Source organism: Prinia subflava, chromosome 4 (assembly GCF_021018805.1).
Source record: "Prinia subflava isolate CZ2003 ecotype Zambia chromosome 4, Cam_Psub_1.2, whole genome shotgun sequence".
NCBI classification, from domain to species: domain Eukaryota; kingdom Metazoa; phylum Chordata; class Aves; order Passeriformes; family Cisticolidae; genus Prinia; species Prinia subflava.
In genome coordinates this window covers 21240129-21259589 of record NC_086250.1, presented here as the reverse complement: position 1 = coordinate 21259589, position 19461 = coordinate 21240129, and the positions used below count along the sequence as shown (strand labels likewise).

The 19461-nt window shown below is 50.4% G+C and overlaps 2 protein-coding genes across 4 annotated transcripts; both read left to right on the top strand.

Annotated features, from left to right (window-relative positions):
* The first annotated feature begins 19 nt into the window (after positions 1-19).
* FOXRED2 (FAD dependent oxidoreductase domain containing 2) lies at positions 20-10168 on the top strand. 2 transcript variants are annotated; one of them, XM_063395797.1, is made up of 9 exons: positions 20-306; positions 742-1287; positions 2819-3070; positions 3529-3798; positions 4487-4653; positions 5292-5457; positions 5938-6179; positions 7029-7199; positions 8335-10168. In XM_063395797.1, exons 2-9 carry the CDS (start codon positions 764-766, stop codon positions 8598-8600), a joined length of 2058 nt encoding a protein of 685 aa, XP_063251867.1. In that variant the 5' UTR covers positions 20-306; positions 742-763; the 3' UTR covers positions 8601-10168. The 2 variants fall into 2 exon arrangements, with proteins under 2 accessions (XP_063251867.1, XP_063251869.1); XM_063395799.1 differs by lacking the exon at positions 2819-3070 and having other exon boundaries at positions 171-306.
* Positions 10169-10337: 169 nt separating this feature from the next.
* On the top strand, positions 10338-18835 carry TXN2 (thioredoxin 2). 2 transcript variants are annotated; one of them, XM_063395804.1, is made up of 4 exons: positions 10338-10460; positions 10993-11177; positions 12177-12300; positions 17009-18835. In XM_063395804.1, exons 2-4 carry the CDS (start codon positions 10993-10995, stop codon positions 17123-17125), a joined length of 426 nt encoding a protein of 141 aa, XP_063251874.1. In that variant the 5' UTR covers positions 10338-10460; the 3' UTR covers positions 17126-18835. The 2 variants fall into 2 exon arrangements, with proteins under 2 accessions (XP_063251874.1, XP_063251873.1); XM_063395803.1 differs by lacking the exon at positions 10338-10460 and adding an exon at positions 10467-10674.
* The last annotated feature ends 626 nt before the right edge of the window (positions 18836-19461 follow it).

The following is a 19461-nucleotide window of genomic DNA, read 5'->3' as shown; positions in this document are numbered from 1 at the left end:
TTTGTGTGTGTGTGCCTGGTTCGGGTGCCCCGCCGTCACGGCTCCGTCCCGCGCCCGCCCCTTTAAGCGCCGCCCGCCCCCGGACACGTGGTGCACGCGCCGCCATGCTGCCGGGGGCGGCAAGCGGCCGTGGCGGTGCCACGTGACGCGGGGAGCGCCCCGCCCCCTCGCTCACCCCCGCAGCGGCCCGGAGGCAGCGCCGTGCCCGCCCCGCCCTGCCCGGGCGGCGCGGAGAGGAGGAGGAGGGAGCGGAGCGGGAAGAGTCCAGAGTGGGAGGAGCGGCGCGGCGGGAGTTCCATGGTGCAGGTGCGGCCCCGGGGGGGACGGGTCTGGCCGGGCGGCGGTGCCCCGCGCCTCGTGTGCGCCGCGACTCGTGCGCCGTTTGGCGGGGGCGGGGGCATCGGGGCCGGGACCGTATGGGCGGGGGAGCGAGGGCAGCGCGGGGCCCGCCTCCCATTGGCTGATGGGGCGCAGAGGCGCTCGCGACCAGTAGTCCACAGGTGCTGCCCCACCTTGCCACCTGTGGGCGGGGGGCACTGTGCGCCCATTGGCTGGAAGGCCCGGGACCTCTGCTGCTATTGGCTGGCAGGGAGCAGGGCCCAGCCCCAACACCCCACCCTGTGTGGGGGAGGCATGGCGGCCGGGTCTGGGCGGCGGCAAACGAGGACTGGTGGGGTCGGGGGTTTCCCGTGGGGAGGCTGCAGCCCCTGGGGTGACGCCTCCCGGTCCTCTTCCCTTCAGAGCCGGTTGCGCCAGCTCCGCTATGGCCCCAGCAGTCTGCGGGACGCTCCTGGGACTGGCCCTGTACACCGGCAGCTTGTTAGTGGTGAGTGGTACCGCGTTCCTCTACCACGACTACTGCGTCATCGGGGCTGGCCCCGCGGGCTTGCAGGCGGCCTATTTCCTCCAGCAAGCCGGCCGGGACTACATCGTCTTCGAGCGGAGCCATGCTCCCGGCAGCTTCTTCGCGCTCTACCCTCGGCACCGCAAACTCATCAGCATCAACAAGCAGTATACGGGCAAGTCCAACAGCGAGTTCAACCTCCGCCATGACTGGAATTCACTCCTCAGCCACGACCGGCGGCTGCTTTTCCGACGCTACTCTCGCGACTTCTTCCCCGACGCTGACACGATGGTGCGTTACCTGGAGGACTTCGCTTCCCTGCTGAAGCTGCGGGTTCAGTACAACACGGCCATCATCCATGTGACACTGGAGAAGAATGAGCAGGCCTGGAACGGCCATTACTTTCTGTTGACTGACCAGGACAGGAAGAACTACAAGTGCAGGTAATGGGCGAACCTGAGGTTTGACATGCAGCTCAGAGCTTTGCCCTGTTGAGGCATGAGTATCTCCAAGGATGGAGATTTCACAGCCTCTTAGAGCCTTAGTCACCATCAGAGGTGGAAAACATTTTTTAGGGATTGGCAGGTAGATAGATGGGTGGAATAACTGCTCCTGGGAAGGCATTGCCTTTCACGAGCAGTGTTTTGCTTTGGGCAGCTGAGGAGTTTGGGAGGGCAGACACAAATTGGCTGCGATGGCCATCACTGCAGGGTCTGTCCTTGACAGGTATGCTTGAAATCACTTTTGCTTTATCGCTAGATAATTGTTGTCTGTGAAGAAAGCAACTCCGTTGTAACTGAGTAAATCACAGCCAACACTGCTATTATTACAAACTGGATTGAGTCAGTGCTCCATCTCCTCACTCCTTCCTCCTCCCACTGTGGAAGGTGGCTGCAGTGTGACACCCACAGTGACACTCGACCAGCTGCACAGGCCATAGTTTCAAAAGAAACTCGATCTCATTTTCCCATATGTGCCAGACAGGTGAAGCTCTTGGTTGGCACAGAGCTGGAACATAGAGGGGATGCAGAGGAAAGTGGGGCTTCTTTGGGGGAGGGACAAGGACTGTAAGAACCCTCAAGTTTGCTGGTCGCTGAATTCCCCTTCCACTCATCCTATTTACGTCTGTGTATCCTGCTCCGCCACTGAGCTCCATTCCTAAAAACCTTGAAATTACTCGTGTGAACATACGGAGTGTATTTCTCACCTCTCCTGAGAACCTTAGCTCTACGACAGCAGGTCATGCTGGCTGTCACTTGACAGTGTGCTGCTGGCAGGCTGTGAGGGGACAGAAGGCAATCCTGGACACCTACGTACCAGGAGCGAGTTGCTCTCAGGATGCTGTGTAAGCAAGGCTGGGACAGTAGGCAGTGTTGCTTCCCTCAGCCGCCTGGTGTTTCCATCTAAATCACAAAAACTTCCTCAAGAATCAAGTAAAAGCTCTTAAGGAGTGATATAAAAAGATCACTATAGTTATTTTTGGTGTTAACAATTAGTGATGTTGCTAACATGTTTTTATGACTGGGAGTTATATTTCAAAATATCAAAACTATTTCTTCTCTGTCTTCAAAATGACTTCTGCTCTGCCAAATGTCAACTTAAATTTTAAATCAAAGTCATTTTTATGCAACATATAATCAACCTTTGAAGCTATATTATGTATACTGCCAATGAGTTCATATGATTAGAAGTTGCATTCATGAACAGGCAAGAGAGATGCATATGTACAGCACCCACACTTAGTATTGCTATATATAACAGTGTTCTAGTTGTCCTGAGGATAGAGAAGAGAGGATCAGGTCATTAATTGAAGCCCGGTAGAGATTTTTTTTGAAACTATGACCTGTGCAGCTGATCCAGTGTCACTGTAGAGGTCACATTACAGCCACCTTCCACAGTGGGAGGAGGGACTGAGGAGAGGGAGCCCCTTTCCAGAAATTCCTGTATTTCCTAGTGCTATCCCTGTTTTTGCAGCTCTTTGTTGGTTGCTGCTGGGACATGGGTTCCCAATGTGGTAAACTTTCCTGGCTCAGAGTATGTTGAGGGTTACGAGACTGTGTCCACCAACCCAGAGGATTTCACTGGCCAAACCGTGTTGATCTTGGGCCGAGGGAACTCAGCCTTTGAGACAGCAGAGAATATCCTGGGTGTCACGAATTTCATCCACATGGTGAGCCGGTCCCGCGTGCGCCTCTCGTGGGCTACCCACTATGTCGGGGATCTGAGGTAAGAAACCACTGCTGTAGCTGTTTCTAAGACAGTGGGAATACAAACAAGGAAAACCACTTCTTTCCCAGGCTGGACTGGTGCTATGGTCATGGGGGCCACATGGGAAATATGGGGCCTTGGTTTAAAGCAATCCAGGTTGCAGTTGCTGAATACAGAGGCTTGGTGAGAGCTTTATAGGATATGTCTGCAATAGAAACATGTCCACTTGGAAACTGTAATCTTTAAAATCTACTGGCTTTCAAGTTATTCCCTTTCTTCCAGTCACAGAGGAAAGTTAAGAGGTTGGCTACAACCTGCAAGGACAGCGAGGCTATGTTACCTGTGCTGTTCTGGTGAGCCCTGAGGCTCTGGGGATAACCTTTACACTAAAGAGGAGTTGGGATGCCTGATAAATGATCCCATTTTCAGCAGCTAAGACAGAACCTCCCTTCTTTACATTCTTGTATTTTCCATAGAGCAATTAACAATGGCCTGCTGGACACTTACCAGCTGAAATCTCTGGATGGGCTTCTGGAGGGCGATCTGGAAGATCTGGCTATCGTTAAGGACAAAAAGGGAAAGCTGCACATCACACTGCGGTTCTACTTGGAGAACAGGAACATCAGCGCAGGCATCGACTCCATCACCCTCCCTCAGGATGAACTGGACAATTTTGCCACCCGTGCACCTTACGACCGTGTCATCCGCTGCCTGGGCTGGAAGTTTGACTTCTCTATCTATAATAGGTGAGGGAGAACCAGGATCTTCATGAAATAAGGTATTTAAGCTGAAGGGTCTGAGTAGGGAGAAAGGGGAAGAGCAAGTCTTCTCCTGGTGGCATTGTTTGGACCTCTGTGTGCTCTGAGCTGCTTGGTGCTGTACAGTCCTTTGTTTATACTGCAGGTGAGACTGTATCCCAGTGGGAATGTGTCACTGCCCTCTGACTGATGGGCTGTAAGGCTGTGCAGATGGCAGCAATGAGACCTGAGAGATACAGAAAAGTTTGTACCTTTAGAACTTAACATCCTGACCTGCCAGATCACATGGACAAGGCTAGCAATGTTCAGGGTTTTTTTTGAAATGGGGATGATAAAGCTGTAAAAAGGTTTTGTCTGGGGAAAAAACAGTTCCCTGAGGATGCAACCTTCATTCCACCTTGGTACATCCTGCAGTTGAAAATGATACTGCTAACTTCACTGTCTTCCAAAATTCACTGTTAGTGGCTCAGCTGAGAATTAGATCTTGTCCGGGGCTATCTTGAGATAAACACCCTTATCTTCCAAAGATCCTCATTTCAGTAGTAAATGCCACTGAAGGCAGCAGGGCTATGAAGCAGAATCTTGCAGTGGCTGCAATATAATGTGTATCAGAAACCTTTTTTGTTTTTCTACTCCTGTCTTTCCTGATAGCCTGCTACTCTCTTTTGCGTATCAGATCCCTGAGAATGATGCCAGGAAAAGGGAATATTAAGAAGTACCCTCAAATCAAACCCAGCTATGAGTCTAGAGGCACACGGGGGCTCTTTGTTCTTGGCACTGCTAGCCATTCAGTTGACTTCAGGAAATCTGCTGGGGGCTTCATCCATGGATTCCGGTATACAAGTGAGTACTGGGGTGGACAGAAAGGGCAGAGGTGGAAATTGTTCCTCCCTTCAAAGGAACAAACCATAGATTACCACTGGAAAGAGATTGCCCTTAGTCCTGTTCTGGCAATAAAAAAGACAAAACAGGGTCAAGCTGCAACTGCATCATCTGAAGTGGAGGAGAAGTGACTTGGGGTCATATATGAGGTTTGTGGTTGTCTGTCTTTGTTTTGTCTTGTGTCTCTCTTGCCTGCTGTCTGTTATTTATGTAACACAATAGATTTCTTCCTGCCAGACGCTCTGCCTTGTGACAGGCTGTGGGTGAGAGGTCTGTGCTGTGGAGTTAAAACCCAGCAGCTGTGGGCAGTAGAGAGAATTTCCTTCCTCTTTGTGTGTGCCCATCTTTATCATTAAAGGACTGCTGAGAAGTAATGAAATATCCCCAAGGACACCCCTATCTCCTCCCCCACCACTTAGCATCACATCAGCTTTCCGAGGGCATCTCCACTGCAGTTACCAGCGATTGGGGTGGGAGATCCTGAGCACGGAGGAGCTGTAAAGGTTGTTTATTGAGTCCTGCTGCAGTGCAGAGACTGGATTTCAAGCATAAGCTTGGGTTTGTTAAATAAGCTGATTTTCTTTCTCTCCATGTCTTAGCTCGGGCAGTCCATCGCCTATTGGAAAACCGTCACCATGGTGTCCCCTGGCCATCCACAGTCTACCCCATTACACAGCTGACCAATTCCATCATCAAGAGGGTGAATGAGGCCTCAGGCCTCTACCAGATGTTCAGTGTCCTGGCTGACATCATACTGCTGAGAGAGTGAGTGAGTGAGTAATTATTCCCAGCACTGCACTCCATAATTTCATTTCTGTTTCTTTACCATTGCTTCTCATGGTGCCACCACACAAATTGTGCTGTTCCTGCCTAAGGATGTTGCCATCGCATAGGCAGCCACCCCAAACCTGTACCCAGGTTGTGCAGATTATTTCTCCCTCTTAAAGGGCTGAAATGATCCAGACCTTCCCTCTAGGCTTAGAGGTATAGTACCCTTTTACTGACCCCAGGGAAAAACTTTCCTTGAGCAGTGCTACTGTAGAGAGAATCCCATAATCCCTTGAAAACAATAGTCTGTAACAGTATCTGCAGCCTTTTTAAGCTCTGCATCAAGTCCAGCCCTGTAATGACCAAAGTTGCCATCTGATGACTTTTTTGGCTTTAGCCTTGACCAACTGAGGGTGAGTTGGATCCCAGCTGGCCTTCTCTGATGGAAAATTCCGCTGGTGTGTTTGCAATTCACAGGAATGCCACAGCATTTGAATACCTGGAAGAGTACCCCATTGGAATCCTGGCCAAGCTGGAAATGCAGACTGGAAGAAAGGCTCGAAATGGGCTCTTCGTTGTCATCATGGAGTATGGGAGGAATTTCTCTGGGGCTGACAAGGATGTCTTCTACTACAACCGTGCTGTGGGAGAGGCGCAACATGCCTGGCAGTCCAACTTTTTACACCCTGTTATTTACTATTACAAACACCTCCCAACAGGTAAGCTTTCCTGCTAATTATGTGACACAACCAAAATGAAGAGGGATAAAGATAAATTAGAGCCAAAGTCGGGGTGGTACCTGAAAGCACTATTTCCCCTTCCTGTGAGACACCCCCCACCACTGTGGGGGGTGAAAAGGAGCTGAAAAGGAAGCTGAGAGTTGGCAAGAAAGTTCCATCATTAAGACTGATGTAGGGGATGGAGGTTGTACCAGAGACCTCACGTTTGAAGACAGGAACAAACAGGCATGCTGAAATTTCACCATGCCCAAAAAGAGGAACAGTTCTTCCCTTTGGCTGGAACACTATGTGTGTTTTCCAGAGCCTGACAGATGAGGCTGGGCTGTTGTTGTTTGGCCATCTTGCTGCCAAGAGAAAGCTGCTCTCTGGCAGGCCCAGGTCTGAGAGGTCACACAGACACAGAGGCAGCCAAAGGCAAGGGTTTGAAGAGGCGTGTTCTATCCAGCAGCGAACAGGCTCAGAGTAGACCTTCTTGGGAAATGAGTGTGTTGAAATCCTCATCTCCAGAAACCTAGGGTCAGGGTCCAGCCTGCCTTGCATGGAAATAAGCATGATGGGTAGCAGCATTAAATGCAGCTTAGCCTATCTGGCAGTCCCTGCCCAGGGGGAACAGGAACGAAATGACAGGAATGCTACAGTCAGGGACAGAAGACAACTGTGCAGTGGCAAGGCTGTTGAGGACAGAGCCAGCAGAGGGGGTTGCAAATGAAAGTAATGGATTAAAAGGTCAGGACAAAAGCAGAAACAGCCATCACAGCTGCCTTCCACTCCCCAAGCTCTTTTTAATGCCATTTTGTTTCTAAGAGACTCTCAATGTTCTCTTGGCAGAGCGTGAGATGAGACTCCATCACCCAGACTGGCCTCTGCCCCGGCCAGATGCCATCCATCACATTGTGGAGGACTTTCTGACTGACTGGACAGCCCCGAATGCTCACATCCTGCCGCTGAGGCGGTTTTTGGAGAACTGCCTCAGCACCGACCTGCGCAATTTTTTTGCAGGTAATTTGTGCACAGGGTCAAAGTGGCAGAAAAAGGAGGAGGAGTGTTAGGAACAAGTGCCAGAAGTGATCTCTGCAAATAGCTGAGATTTCCCTGTGGTGAGCTTCTTGTCTCACTGTCAGTCACACCTCCTCAATGCACTCACCAGACGGTACAAAGTGTTGTTCTGTGTGTATATTCCCAAAGAGTCTTGCTCTCGTTTTCTGTTAGAAAAAGACTGGCCCAGGCATACCAAGATTTAGAGAAAGGCATATAATACTGGGTTCAATCCTGTTTTCTAGCTGCAGCTTTCCTTTCTTCTTCATTATCTGAACATTTATTTGTGCCATTGTGTACTAGATCTCATGTACTGGTGATTGGATTGCTTTCCTATGGGAAATGGAAGTGCTGTGATGTGAGAGGTGAAGAGCCTCTCCTGCCTCCCTTCCTGGTCTTAAGACTGGTGTGGGACCCTCCTGCAGGAAGCCCATGTAGCACACAGAGAGAAGCCATCTTGTGTCGCTATAGGACAGGAACAAAAGACTAAAGACTCAAAATATTTCAGAAGGCAAAATGCATAGAAAAGCTTTAATTGTCTAATTTTATAAGGTGTTTCAATACAGACTTAATATGATTGGTGAACAGGAATGACACCTCCCCAATCCCATTGGTTAAGCTAGAGAAAAAGCCAAAATGTTTTTCTCTGAGAACCAGAAAGGCAAAACACCACCTGGAGAAAGATTGTTTTGGAAAAGGATAGTTGTTTTGCCAAGATTGTTTTGGGAAGAAGCTTTCTTAAGAAACTCTTCCCATGAGGCAGGAGTTAGCAGCTACCAGCAGGCTAAAATCTCCCAGGCACAAAAAATATCAGGCTCACAATCTTGTATCACAAAGAAGATACCAGATGGATGCAAGCTCAAATCCAGCTCCTTTTTCTCTGTGTGCAGACTGGGAATCCCTCTCTGCATCTCCTGAGCTCTGCAGAATTAAGTCAGTTATTGTGCTGCCATCCGGGGCAAGGTACTGGGTGGGAAACTCCAGCCTTCTTCTCCCATCTTCTCTGCCTTTTGTTTTGAACAAGTCCCTGATAGTTTCTGGGAGTATTTCCCTACAGAGTATTTTTGCTGACTCTAATTTTTGATCCTTTCCCCTGCAGAGTCCTGTTTCCTGTTTGCCTTCACCCATCAAAAGCTGCCTCCCTCCTGCCAGCAGGGGTACATGAGAATGCAGGGACTAGTGGGGAGCCAGGAGCTCCGACACCACGCGGTACAGGCTGGGCTGCTCCAGGATTACACTCACACAGACTTTTCGGATGACAGACCCCCTGACAGCCATGATGGGTCACAAGAGCAATTGATGAGAGATCATGGGATTCCAGTTCGTCCTCTGCAGCATCTTGTTAATGCCAAGGATGAGCTTTAACCTTTCTTGCTCCACACCGAAATCCATAGGTGCTTTTGTGACAGTACTGTAAGAGATCCACAGCAGGATTCTGTCCTTCCTAGCGTCCCTTTTCCATCCCCATGCCTCTCACTGATCGTGAGTTGCCAAAGACCTGCTCAGATCTTGCTGTTACAAAGAGGACCAACATGTTCTGAAGGATTGAGAGAGGGACCAAAATCCAGTGATGCTGAGGTTCTCACATTGTCCTTGCAGAGTTCAGAGTTGCCTGAAGATGGTGTTTGTGTTTATCTCACTGACCATTATCTGCAGTGACATACAGAGGCCACAGAAGTGAGCACAGGAAGGCCTGGAAAACTTCAGATGTCATGTCCCCCTTCAGAGGTGACCAGCTCACACCCTGTGGCAGCCCAATGCCAGTTCTCTGATCCCTGGATGTGTATACTTGAAGATTAGTTTCTGCATTGAATGCTGAAGTGGTACTTCAGGCAAACTTCTGGTATTTTTCCTGTATTTGGTTAGGGCAGTTGTGTTGCTTGAGTGGGGAAAGATGATTTTTTTTTTTTTTTTTTTTTAGTTACTGTATAGGTCAGATAACTTATAATTTCCCAGAGGACACTACAAGGGACTCTTTTCTCCATGATGGATGAATAGCTTGCTTGGAATGCCTGGGACACAGAGACTGAGTTCGGCTCTGCTGTCTTGATGTTTTTCTTCTCCCACACCAAGCAGCCTAGACGATTAGCCTGTCTTTTATAAAGCATGACCAATATTTCTCCTATTTGCACTATGTCCCATCAAGAAAGTTTGATGTTGTTAAAATGTTCCTTAAAATGCTTCTGTGTTATTCCACTCTAGCCACCTTGAGATCTGAGAGGGACTGACAGGGAAGCTGCACTTTACTGCTCCCTCTGTGAGCCACATGCCCTTGCCTTGCCTGTCACCTCCCTGTGGACTCCTTCCATGGGCCTGGAATTGCAAAGGAAGAGCAGTTTTGAGCTTGACCTCACAATGTCCCTGGGCTTTGTAGGAAATACAGGAGGGGTGACAGGAGGTTTTTATCTCCACACACTTTCCAATCCTTCAGCTTCTTGTGAAATATACACTATTGCTTCCAAACTGAGGGAGGCTGTACCTTACATGTACTTAAAGCTCTCCCAATCCTTTGAATTCAGCTGCTGTTTCAGTAAAACTCCAGTTCCTTGGAGAAGCTGGGGAGCAGAAGAGGTCAATGAAGTGACAGAGGAGTTCTTGGTCTCTTTGAGAATACTGGGCTGTGCAGGCAATGCAGCTGCTGAAAGATAGTGCCTCTTCACATGCAGCTGAAGAGGGTGGTGTGGGCCATGCTGATTGCGGTCATCCCTGAGTGTAAGGCTGCAGGTTGGTCCTGATGCCTGCCCAGGTGGGCGCGTTGTGGAACTGCTATATGGGGAGGTGTAGAGCTGTGTGTTTCCAGGAAAGCTTAAAGAAGCAGGTGAAGCACGCGGCCCTTTGCCTGGCATCAGGCTGAAGAGAGCCGCCAGCCGGAGGCACCGGGACCGGGAGTGACACCGGAGCCGCCAGGGCCGCGCCACGTGCCCAAGACGCGCCATGGCTCGGACTACGCCCACTGCGCCCATTGGAGGGCTCCGCCGCCAATCAGCAGCCAGGGTTTGCCCCACGTGACATTTCCCAGCCCCCTCCAGGGGCTGAGCGAAAGGGCCTAAAGGACAAGCACAGCAGCCAATCAGAGGTGCCCGGCCCTTCCGGCGGCTGCCAATCGGCTGGGAGGGCGGCCGGGCTGTTTGTAGCAGCCTTCCGTCGGTGGTGGCCAATCAGCGCGGGCGGGCGGGGCGGCGGGCGGAAGTTCGTTGTGTGCGGGTCACCTCCGCGCCCGGGAAGGTGCGGACGGGATGCAGGCCCGGCGGGTGGAGCGGGGCTCTCCCGGCTGTGCCCTCCTGCCCTCGGAGTCGGGGAGCACCGGGTTGCCGGTGTCTGGGGCTGTTCTCCCCCACAGGGTTGGGGGCTGGGGGCCCTGTGCCACTTGTCGGGACATCAGCTGAAGAAGGAGCATCGCGGTGTCGGAGCAGTGGGAATGCTGCGGCCTGTCTGCCCTGTGGGTGGGGAGGAACAGGCGATGAGGGCAGCTCTGCAGGGCTGAGGGAAACGAGGACCCTGTGCCTAGAGCTGTCTCCTGTAAACGAGGAGGGGGCGAGGTCCAGCTGCGGGCCCCATGGCTGTGCGGCTGGAGCCGCGGAGGGGAGCGGGGGCTGGGCACAGGGGCAGGAAGCACTCCTGTGTCATATCCCATAAGTTTCTCTCCTGGACACCTCCTGGCCTGGGGGCTGTCCTGCCGAGGGGACTCGGAGCAGGGCACTGCTGCAGTTGGGCCAGCCATGGGGTGCGCCCACCCCACCAACTACTCTCCCCACAGATGGCCCAGAGGCTGGCGCTCCAGCGGCTGCTCTCCCTCCCTGCGCGGGGGCCCCTGGCATCCCACGGCAGGGCCTTGAGCACCTCAGCTGGCCGCAGGAGCACTTTCAACGTGCAGGACGGCAGCGACTTCCAGGACCGGGTGGTGAACAGCCCCAAGCCCGTTGTGGTGGACTTCCATGCGCAGTAAGTTCCACCCATGGCACTTGCTCCCCTCTCCGCCATCACCCGTGCAGGTGTGCCCCTGTGACTTTCCTGATGTGGTGGCACTCCGGGCACACCACGGAGGAACATGCCTGAGGGCTTCCAGTAAATCCAGCGTCTGGTGTTGAAAGATGCTTCTGCCCGTCAGGCTCGATCCATGAAGATTCCCCTCACAGCCACACCCTGCAGCAGTGTCAAACAGGAGTGCCAGGAAAGCATTCCCCAGGGTGGCATAGATGCACCTTCCAGGTGCTCAGATGTCACTCCAGCCCCCGTGTTGCATCATCCTACAGAAGATGTGTCAGGAAAAAGCTCTGATATCTGCCCTATTTGGCTTCGTGGATGAAACGTCCTCTTAGAAACATTAAAGTTTGTTAACAGCCACTGAGAGCTCTGCACTTGCTATGCCTCACCATTGTTATGTTGTATCATTCCATGTTTCTTAAAGCTGTGTGGTTTTGAAGCTCTTCATAGCAAATGCCGTTATGTGTTAATAACAGCCATGTGATACCAAGGATAGCAATTGTTATCAATAAAAATGCCATCATCCACCTGCCAGCAAAAATGTTGCTATCTGCTCTATTAACAATACTGGTTATCCTTGGGTTTTTCATGTATTTTCATAGTCCTCCAGTACTGTTACGTGAGCCTGTTATAGCTGAGTTGGGGCAAACAGAACACAAAACAGCCAAAATACTTCTGCTCTAAATAAACCAACTGACAGACCAAAGTGAGCATTAGTTGGTATCATCCAGGGAGGAGAGGACAATTAATTGAAGCCTGAAACCAGATACAGAGCTTCCTTAACCTTTGACTGCTCCTTTGTGAGAGAAGTGTTTTTCTATGGGGGTTCAGGAATTGTATTTCCAGGCTGGCGCTTGAGTGGAACAGCAATTGTGGTAAAGGCACTGGTGTACCAGCATGCCTTCCATGGCTGTACCTGCTTCTTCTAATGTCTTCTTTCTCTTCTTGCTCCATCAGGTGGTGTGGTCCCTGCAAGATCCTAGGCCCCAGGTTAGAGAAGCTGGTGGCCAAGCTGGAGGGGAAGGTGCTGATGGCCAAGGTGGACATCGATGATCACACAGACCTTGCTATTGAGTACGAGGTAGGAGGTGGAAGAGCAGAGACTTTTCCTTAGCTGGCAGTGCAAAGGTGCCTCCCTGGGGAGACCTGTTGGCTGCACAGCAGCAGCATTGGAGGGGAGGGGAAGCCCAGAGCCTACTGGTTCCTGATCCATTGGGTCACTTCTCAGTAGGTGGATTTTGCTGCTTGGCTCTGCTCCAGCTCTGCTGGTCATGCCCAGCATCCCCACCTCTATTTCTGCAGGGAGGTCTCCTCTAGGCCTTGCAGGTGTCTGTCAGTGTAAACACTTCGCTGGCCTCCAGAACACACAGCATTTTGCTGCCAGTTGGGGCTGCTCAGGTGCAGGGCAAGAATGGGAAGTTACAAAACCTGCTCTGGGGCTGTGCTACTGAACATGGTTCTTTGTGCAACCAGCCTACCCTCTCTTTCCCTTCCTTGTTCAGGATCTCTAGCTGGGTCATAACGTCCCCATCCTTAAGTTGCAGCACAAGGAGACGCAGTGAGTTTTGTTTGGACAGGTAGAAAGAACACGTAAACAGCGGGAGCACATGTCCTGCTCTTGAAAGGAGAAAGCCTTGGTGCCTACACTAGTGTGTGACATTACTGCTGGGTGTGTTCTCTGTGCTGCCTTTCTCCCGGGAAGGAGCGGAATGACTGGAGAAGGCCATGGCTTTAGTCTATATGATTCAATTATTTGTCTCCTCTGATAGTGATTTAGGTAATTTAAGAAACACAAAAGCCCCTCTGAAGGCCGTGCTTGCCTCTGTTATCTCTCCTTGTAAACAACCACTCTGCCCATGGAGTTGGGGCACCTGCTGTTGTGTTTTACAGGGAAAAAGATGTCTCATTTTCACTTGGGTATAATGCAGATGGAGCTGCTTCCCCTCTGCAAATGAAGTCCTGCTCCCAGGGTGACAACTAGCACAGCAAGGTCCTCAAGCTGCCCTGAAAAGTGTGAATCATGTCCTGAGCAAGCTGTCATTTTGTTGAGCCTCTAGAAGATGCTGTGTGCCATTCCCACACCCTGCCAAGCCAGAAGGAGACGGAAGTGGAAAAGCTTGCTCCCTCACACTCTTTCCCCAGGGAGACCTTTCTGCCTGTGCAGTGATGGTGTGCCCACACAGTGGTGGCCACAGTCATGACTTGCAGCTCCCACAAGCTCAGCATGAGAGCCTCCAGTGCTCTCCAGGGTGGAGGTGTGCTGGCAGATACATCCCAGGCCAAGGAAGATGGCTGCTGGCTCCTGAGCAGGGCTGGTGGCTGCAAGCCCAAAAGGCTGCGTAGCTCAGAGGGTGCTGGTGAGAAGCTGAAGAGGATGAGGTGGTTTTAGTGATGATCTAACAATGTGTAAATCCTAATAGATGCAGGCAAAGCTCTGGTAGCAACCACGTTGAGGAGAAGAGAATAGAGATTATTAGCTCAACTCGCGTATTGTTCCAAGCCTTCCAGTAGATAGAATTAGCTGGGATTACAAGAGGATAATCTCAGATGAGTGGAAAACAACAAGCAGGCTGTGTGCATGCAGAGAAAAGTCTGAGGCTGAAAGTTCCAAGTTTTGCAGGTTTGAGGATGTGCTGCATGTCCTTTCCCCATGGGTGCTGAGGGAGCACTGCCTACTGTGTGTGTTTGTTTGCAGGTAGGACTGAGGCTGCAGGGAAAGGTCAGCAGTTCATTCTGGAACCTTATATACAAACGTGATGAAGTTTTTGTTTTGTGAGAGGCCCTCCTTCACTTTTGGAGTGATATGTGTGTGTCTTGTCTTGGCCATTATCCCTGTGGCTAAAATACCATCCCTAGACAAAATTCTCTGCTCGGATCTCCATAGTTTGGAGCATCCTTTCCAAGGTAGAAGTTTGGTTTGTGTGCTGAGCACGTGCTTGGTTTTGCTTCATCTTCTGGAAGTTTCCATGTAAGGAGAAATGTCAGGGCTGATGGGAAGGCACCAAGTCGAGATCAAAGAGAGACCAAACAGTGTTTGCGAAAGATCAGAATAAACCACAGGTGGTGTTTAGAGGGGATCAGAAAACATTTGTTTTAAAGACATTCCATTGGGGATCAGATGTCTGCACGATAAGGAGGTCTTTGTTTGGGGGTTTTCAGTGTCCATGCCACCCCCATAACTCCTTTGCTAGCTGCAAGGAAGTCTCCCTCCATCTGTGTTTATTCCCTGTCCACGGATACACTCAGCCCCCAGCTTGCTGCCTGCTTGCATAATGTCCTCTTCAGCAGCCTCCTTGGCGCCAGGGGTGGCAGCGGGAGGGGGAGACCCCCTGGAAGAGCTGAGGAATGCTGGTGCATTCCTTTATACAAGTGGCCCTCTGCCCTTGGCTCTCAGCCATCCCAGCTTAGCACAAAGCACAAATGCATTTCCTGCAACTAGCAATGTCCTCAGTGCCCGTCCCTGTCCTGTTATGCCCAGCACAAAAGTGCTTTCTCTGGGGACTCCTTGTTTTATCTAACACCTTTCATCTCTGGTTGTGGCCTTTCTCCACTGCTCCAGCCAGCTCCTGACCTCTCTTCTCAAGAGCAGAAAGGGAGAAGAAATAATTCTGTTTATCTGCAGTCTCTTAAAATTCATTAGATTCATCTCTTGCCTTAGCCAATTGCCTGTGTGTGATGACTGGGAAAGGGCAGCCCCTTCTCTGGCCACTGTGGGTGGGCAGCGCAGGAGAGCTGCTGGGTACTGACATGGTCATTCGTCAATGGGACTCCATCCTGTTACCTCCTCATTGAGAGGCCTGGGCAAAATCCTTCCCCCTGCTCTGTTGTGTGGCATCTGAATTTGTATAAAAGTTTCAGATGGGAGAGAATTCCCTTGATACAGGTGTTACCAGGATGGCCATGTTTGTTTATTTTTTTATTTATGTGGTCAACACTAATCAAAAGCAGACTGATTTTTTCTGTAGAAATGCTCTTCAGAGAGGAGGAAAGTTTGTTTAGGTTCAGTGCAGATGGGACCCAAAAAAAGACAGGGGAAAAAAAAGAAAAAATGCCCTTAACTTTGCATTCTAGAAATTCCCATTACATTTGCTTCTCAACCAGCAAAACAAAGTATGTGTTCCATTAACAGGCTGCCCTTGCTGCAGCTGGCAGGAAGGAAGCTGACAAAAACATTGTGTTTTCTGAGCAGAGGAAAGTTCTGTGTCCCCGCTTCTCATTTGGCTCTGCAGCACCAGTCCCAGACCTTCCACTCTTTCTTGGGATTTGCTCACCAGCATGAATAGGGAGAGAGAGGGATTGAGACCATGTGAAGCTTGAGGGTGCACTGGTCAGCCTGCAGGGCCTGGCAACATGGTGTTGGCCGCTTCTTCATAGCGCTTCCAAGAGTTGCCTGTTCCTCACTCTGGCCCTAATAGGGGCCAGCTCTTGTTTTTTTTTGGGTGGGACTGGAGCAACTCGTTCAGTATTAACCCACTGTGCAAACCAGAGGGAGGCTCAGTGGAGGTTTGCCCTTCTCAGGGAGGGAGCAGATGAATGTAATGCATCCTTTCTCTCCTAAAATCGCTGAGGAATGTGTTGGCACCATCACTGGTGCTGGGGCCCAGGTTCTCTGGATCTGCTCCCTGCATTCACTAGGAGGTGCTGAAGATTGTGCATTGAGCAGCCCCGGCGCTCCCGTCCCTTCAGATGAGACTGCACAAGCCCCAGAGGACACTGTAGGGAGCCATGCTGGACTGCCCGGCTGGGACCGGGTGAGAAGGGAAGACAAAATGTTCCTTTCATCTCAGGCTCCAGTGGGAGAAAAGCCAGCGCTCTGATGAGTTTCCAGAGGGATTTGCAGATCTTTGTTGGCAGCAGGGCTGGCAGTGCACATGGGAAGGCCCCGCAGGCTGGAGGACAGTCAGCGGGCAAGATAAGGACAGAATGTGTTTTAGGGGGGAGACTTTGCAAAGATAAGGGCATCAAAGCTGTGGGGTCAGAAATGTGATCAGATCTTCCATGGCTGTGGCTCTGGTTGTTCCTTCTTTCAGTCATGTCCCTGGGGTCTCTGCTGTCACCAGTTAACCAGCAAGTCCCTGGGGAGTGTTGTCATTTCAAACACTGTTCTCTTGGATAATTCCCAGAAAACTTTGTTCTGAGCTAAAAAAGCAGTGCCTAGAGCAGCACAGCTGCCTGCTAGCTCTGGTCAGAGGGACTTTTTCACTTCTTACTTAATCATCAGGGATCTGCAGTGAATGACCACTGGTTTGTGACCAGATAAACCACTGAAAACAGAAGTGGGAAAGGAAGAAGGCTTGGAGGGGATTGTCATTGCCATAATATGATGGAGCAGGAAGTCTGCCTGTGCAATGGTGGGGCAGGTAGGATTAGAGCTCCAATCCTGTCTCGAGAAGAGAACAAGTCCAGTCTGATGCTACCCTGGCCATAAAATGTCCAAAGGTCATTATATCTGAGATGTGTCCTAGATGTGTTCATTTATGATAGGACAAAAGGGAAGGAGAAGAAGCATTTGTACTGGAGATGGGTTTTGTATTAGCTGTGGTTTTGTCTTTAAAAATTTCATCTTAATTAAACTCAAAAAGATCAGCCTTATTTTGAGTAGAGTGGTGTACGTCAGTACAGCGAGGGGAAACATGGAGCTCAGCTGGCCTGTTTTGCAAGGGGACATCTTACCCTAGAGCAGTGCATGCTCAGCTTCCCTGTAGCCACTTAGACTTCCATTGGGAGACCAGGTGCAGATGGCTTCCTGCAGGCTCTGCTCACCTGTCTTCCTGTTTCTCTTGCCCCAGGTGTCGGCAGTGCCAACTGTGCTGGCGATGAAGAACGGAGACGTTGTGGATAAATTTGTGGGCATAAAGGACGAGGATCAACTGGAGGCTTTCCTCAAGAAGCTCATCGGAGCCTGAAGTAAAAGGGTGGCTGTACCTCTGCCTCTGGACACATCCATGTTGTGCATTCCTTGCCTGGGAGAGCTGAGGGCAGGTCAATTGCCTGCTCAGTACAACCTGGGGGTTTCTTCTGTTTTGGTGGTTTTAGGAGATGGAAAATGTTGTAACTCTTCCCTCCTTCTCCCCCTTCTCATGAGCAGCAGTAGTTTTAAAGGGCGTTGAGGAGCACGGCTGCTTATTCTCAAAACAGGGAATGTGGCTGGAATTAGGAGCCTGTGTTTATCAGCCAAGAGCTGACGTGCAGAGCTGCTGCTGCTGAGTTATGAGGAGGAATGTTTTTGTCTTTGCCTCACATCTGATAGCCCAGAGCAGAGGACAGCTGCTCCCTGCAAGATGATGGTACATACCTGCCCTGGGTGGGTTCATTTAAAGCTGAGAATGCCTCTGCCTTGTCTGTGAAACCTGTTTCTTTCTTCCTCTGTCCTTGTGTTGCTGGGACAGGTACAACTCCTCCACAAATCCATGGGTTCCCATCATAATTTCATAATAGAAAATAGGGAGAAGTATTTTATGGATCTCCTTTTGTATGTCTGCAGTAGAGAACTTTATTCAGTCACTGCTGTCTAGCCAGGAGAATAAAACTTGATTCTCACAAATCTGTCTGTCCAGAGAGGTGAGCTGGGAGTATCAGCAGCACAGTTTCTAATGATGGGTTGGGAAAGTGCAGGTTATGACTTGATCCCTACTAAAAGTTAATGTGCTGAAAAACAAAGAGGATTCCTTCCATGGGGCTTTCAGTACTGCCTGTAGGACCCCCTTTGTGTGCTGCTGGATGCAGGGGGCCAGAGGGAGGACTCACCTCTCACACACAGATGAACAGCTGCTCATTGCACACAAGGAACCTGAGCTGTGCTCGCTCCCCGTGTGCATTTCTCACCCCTCCCCAGTCTGTGGAGCCTGAGCGCCTCCCTCTCCCTGTTGTGAATAATTAAATGTGCTCCCACAGGTGAGCCCTGCCAGAAGGCAGCCTTTTGACTTCAATTACCCTGACCTTTGGACTAAGTGTGCTGGTTGTGGGCTTCTGTCTAAGCAGCCTTCAGCCTTTCCAGCCTCTTCCTCCTCCTCACATACACCTGTTTCCTGACAACCAGGCTTCTGAGTGCTCCCAGCCTCCTCCTGTGCTTGCAGGCAGAGTACAGCACCAGCACTGATGACTACTGTACTGTTTAATTCCAGCTTGCTTATCTAAGCTGCATGAGAACTTTGTAAGTGCTTAATAACCATGTACAAGCTGCTTTGGGATTTTTGTTTGTTTGTTTTTTGTTTGTTTGTTTTTGCTACAGCTTCTGTTTCCTTCAGTCACTTAAATCTACTTTGCTTTTCTTCCATTTCACCTCCCTGGCATATGAGCAGCCAGGTAATTTTTTTTCTGCACCTCTGCAGTAACGATTTATGACCTTTGAAGGAGCCAGGGGAGTGGTGATCCAAGTGCTGCTGCAACTGCAGTGCTGCTGGCTGGCATCACTGCTCCCACCTCCTCCTGTCGCCCTGGATCCTGGGCCATAGCACAAGGTGATACTGGTCCCCTGAGGTGGGTGCCTCCCATTTGGGCTGGGCTGATTTCACTGCTGGCATGCTGCTAGAGGTGATGTCTCTTGGATGTAATCTGGTAAAGGACTGTTGGTCAGTTAACGATCAATAAAAAGTGGTATTTCATTTTTTTCCAGAGATCATAGAGGCTGTGTTGCTCCTGACCTCCTCAGGTTTCAGCCTGGGCAATTTCCTCTGCAGTTTCAGTGTTCCTGCTCAGTAAACACTTCTAGTAAAGACTCCGTTTTCCTGCACAAGCAGGAAAAGCAGAGGAACAATGTCACATACCTGAAAATAATCAACTTTCTTGCCTCACCATGCTACAGAACAGGAAAAAACACAGTGACTCTGCATTGTGTAATTAATGGGCTGTATAAAATAGTTATTTTATTGCTTCCTTCTAAGGAAAAGCAGAGCTAAAGTGTCAGTCGCTGTTAAAATGCCAGCACACTTTAGGGTGCATTATGTGAAAGCCACAACTGTTTCTTTGAGATAAATGCTAAAGGCATTTGTGGTGCTGTGTGAGAATCCTTCAGAACAGTGTAAAAGGTGGACAGTAGGAAGAGGGGTTTGGGGACAGCTTGAGATTCCTCAAGCACTTTGCAAGGTTTCCACCACAGGACAGGACTCAGAGGACAAGGATATTTTCTGTGCCAGGTTTTTAATTCAGCTTCCCTGTTTGCCAGCTGCTGGGGAAGGCTTCAGGGATTCCCACAGTGGTGTTAATAACAGGCAATGCAAGCAGGAAGCAGTGCCAGCAGTGT